Here is a 2705-nt window from a genome sequence, read left to right on the forward strand (position 1 = left end):
CACGTTTACTACAGTAAATAAGGTGATTGTGCGCACAGCGTCCACACGCTGCAGAGGGTAAAGACGTTACTTCAATATTGTTTTATATTGATATATATTTGCCTTCTGTTGACCATCACCTCAGGTTCACCGTTACAGTTTCAGCAGACAGATGCACACTGTCTAAATATGAACACATTCAAAATGTCTCAGAAATAAGCACAGCTGTTCATGTTTGTCATTAGAGTTTTATTTGTAAGAAAATTATGAACTTCATATTGTGCATCAAATAAAAGAACATTTCACAACTCTGAGTCAACAGAAACAGGTAACAGAAATGTCTCTAATGTAGACGTGTACAGTGTAGTGTAAGCATTAAAAGATCATAAGGGAAAAACTAACATTTATGTGAAACTAATTGTAATAAAAAATGAGCAGGTGCTTTATAGATTTAAAAGAAAGAATCTGAAAACAACACTTTTTTTGGTCTAAGTGATCAAAGTAGAAAACAGAAGTGATGTTCAAGAACAAACCGTAGCTGCACTACACATCTCGATCGTGTGGTGAACAGACATGTTGCTTTTAAAACCACATGCAGTGTGTGACCATGACTGTTCATGTATGGTATCATTGTTTGTCTGTTCACTGATTGTTGATATGTACATATGCAAAATGATCAGTTCGAAAAGACTCAGAGTTTCCACCTCTTAACCACAGTCTTCTTACTGCACTCTCTTTACAAAAATCTACTTTGTTCTTACTTTGTTCTTACTAACACTTTGTCCTGAGACAAAGTGTACATGTTGGTACATGTTGCCTACCTCTTTGAAGAGTTTGTCCCACATGTCCTGATAACAGCCCTTATAGTGCTTGAGTTCCTCCTCATCCTTTGTGGTCACTGTGAAAACACTGACTACACCCGCAGGAAAGTTCAGGGGATTGTGGAGCATTGTGTAACTGCCAGCAGCTGAAAGTGTAGAAAACAAAAATAGATTAAAGATAAAGAAAAATATAAACACTGTTTTTAACCTTTACAAATGCAGTTGATGTTTAATTTAAATATAATTTAGTTAATGCAACAATGCTTTTGCATTGCTCTTTATCCAGATGTTGTAATCCAGGTTACCTTTTTAAATTAAATTATGTCTTTTGCTTTTTATATTTTACAGCTCTCTCTAGGAAACTATTAAAGTAAAAATATCTGTGATCTAATTTGTGACTGATGTTTCACACTTAAAGCATCTTTAAAGTCCTTAGATTACAGTGTTTTAAAAACAAAGTGATAGATACAAAAACTAAGTTGTCTGTCATACTGAGTGAATCATACTTGAGGTTTTGCCACAGTATAAGAAGTTGTAGGCTGGTCCAGTCACAGGACACAGCAGCACATCAATGTTGCAGCTCCTCCAATGTGCTATTGTCTCATGAATGTAGTCCTAAAGAAAACACAGGAAATCTCAATTTCATCTTCAGACTTTCATATGTGACCATGCATCATCAGCTGACAGTACCTCAACAGCAGCATGTTGCTTCCACAGCTCTGGAACAGATCTAAAAATGAAGCAGAACGTTTGGATATAATTCCTAGCACATGGAAATGTAACAAAGAAACTGAGATTCAAGCACAAATGAACAATAGCAAGAATACTTTCTCACCCAACTCCACAAAGAGCACCAAAGGTGGCAGAAACACGAGGAAACTGCCAAAAAAAAATCAGCATCATTATAAATGTTTTATCAGACTGAACTGTCAAGTTAACTGTTAAACCAAGGACTCACCACGGGTTTGAGCAAGAATGAAATGGTTTTCTTCAACCACTTGGGAAAGCCGTAAGGAAAAACCTGAGGCTCCAGAGAAGGGTCCACAGGTCCCCCTTTCCTAAAATGAAAGAGATCATTGGCACAGGAGAAAACAGTCTGTTCAGAGACACTGAACTGAGAATTACTGCAATGGGTTCAAAAAGAACCACAACCCCATGTTGTTCATAAGTTTTTAATCTACTGCACAATATTTTAAACATTTATCTGCTATAAAAAGACAGGCCAGGAAAATCTCATTCACATTCTCTGTATTTTATCCTCAGTTACTTTGACACAAAGGCATCTGCTGTGATGGTTACACCTCTAATAAAGTCTCACATGTTTCAGCTTTTTTTTATATACAATTATAAAAATAGGGATATGTACTGATAATTGAGCAGAATTATAACATTTCTGGATATCGGAGTTAAAACTGAATCGACTGGAGTCAAAATCAATACGCAGCACTAATTTTATGGAGAAATACGAATGTAATGTAATGAGTTGTGTAACAAATTGGCTTCACCTGGGAATAATTAAGTAATGTACTGGATGGCCTGGCCTGACACAACGTGTTAGTAAATCTGGCTCTATGTTCTCACTCAGTCTTATCTCACTGGTACATGTTGCGTAGAGACCGTGCCAGCAGCTTAGAGGGACCATTGTTCCAATTCATACTTGGTAATCTGTATCTTTTTAAACACATCTTCGCTTAGTTTTCCAAATAAACTGACTAGTGGACAAAAGTTTCACTTCTAGACACACACGCAAAAGGCTCAGAGTTTCCACCTCTTAACCACAGTCTTCTTACTGCACCCTTCTGTACAAAAATCTACTTTATGCCTTTTTAATGTTAAAACCCAGTTTGTCCTGAGACAGCGTTAGTAAATCTGGTTGTTTTCACTCAGTCTTATCTCACTGATACA

The 2705-nt window shown here is 36.6% G+C and overlaps 1 protein-coding gene across 1 annotated transcript; it reads right to left on the reverse strand.

The window, feature by feature from the left end:
* Nucleotides 1-326: 326 nt before the first annotated feature.
* Nucleotides 327-2455, reverse strand: LOC148095954 (fatty-acid amide hydrolase 1-like). The gene is made up of 6 exons (XM_087835724.1): nucleotides 2397-2455; nucleotides 1759-1858; nucleotides 1636-1679; nucleotides 1491-1530; nucleotides 1307-1415; nucleotides 327-946 (listed from the first exon to the last, which is right to left on the reverse strand). Exons 1-6 carry the CDS (start codon nucleotides 2453-2455, stop codon nucleotides 726-728), a joined length of 573 nt encoding a protein of 190 aa, XP_087691850.1. The 3' UTR covers nucleotides 327-725.
* Nucleotides 2456-2705: the final 250 nt, after the last annotated feature.

The sequence above is a fragment of the Neolamprologus brichardi genome, chromosome 23, assembly GCF_056152115.1.
Source record: "Neolamprologus brichardi isolate AB-2024 chromosome 23, ASM5615211v1, whole genome shotgun sequence".
Lineage (NCBI taxonomy): Eukaryota > Metazoa > Chordata > Actinopteri > Cichliformes > Cichlidae > Neolamprologus > Neolamprologus brichardi.

Bases quoted from the DNA above. Each gene is read 5' to 3' on its own strand.
- LOC148095954 (XM_087835724.1), bottom strand. From the start codon at position 2,455: ATGAATTGGAACAATGGTCCCTCTAAGCTGCTGGCACGGTCTCTACGC. The intron at 1,416-1,490 runs GTACTGTCAGCT...TGTTTTCTTTAG, and splicing joins AGCAACATGCTGCTGTTGAG to GACTACATTCATGAGACAAT. The intron at 947-1,306 runs GTATGATTCACT...CTACACTTTCAG, and splicing joins ATACTGTGGCAAAACCTCAA to CTGCTGGCAGTTACACAATG.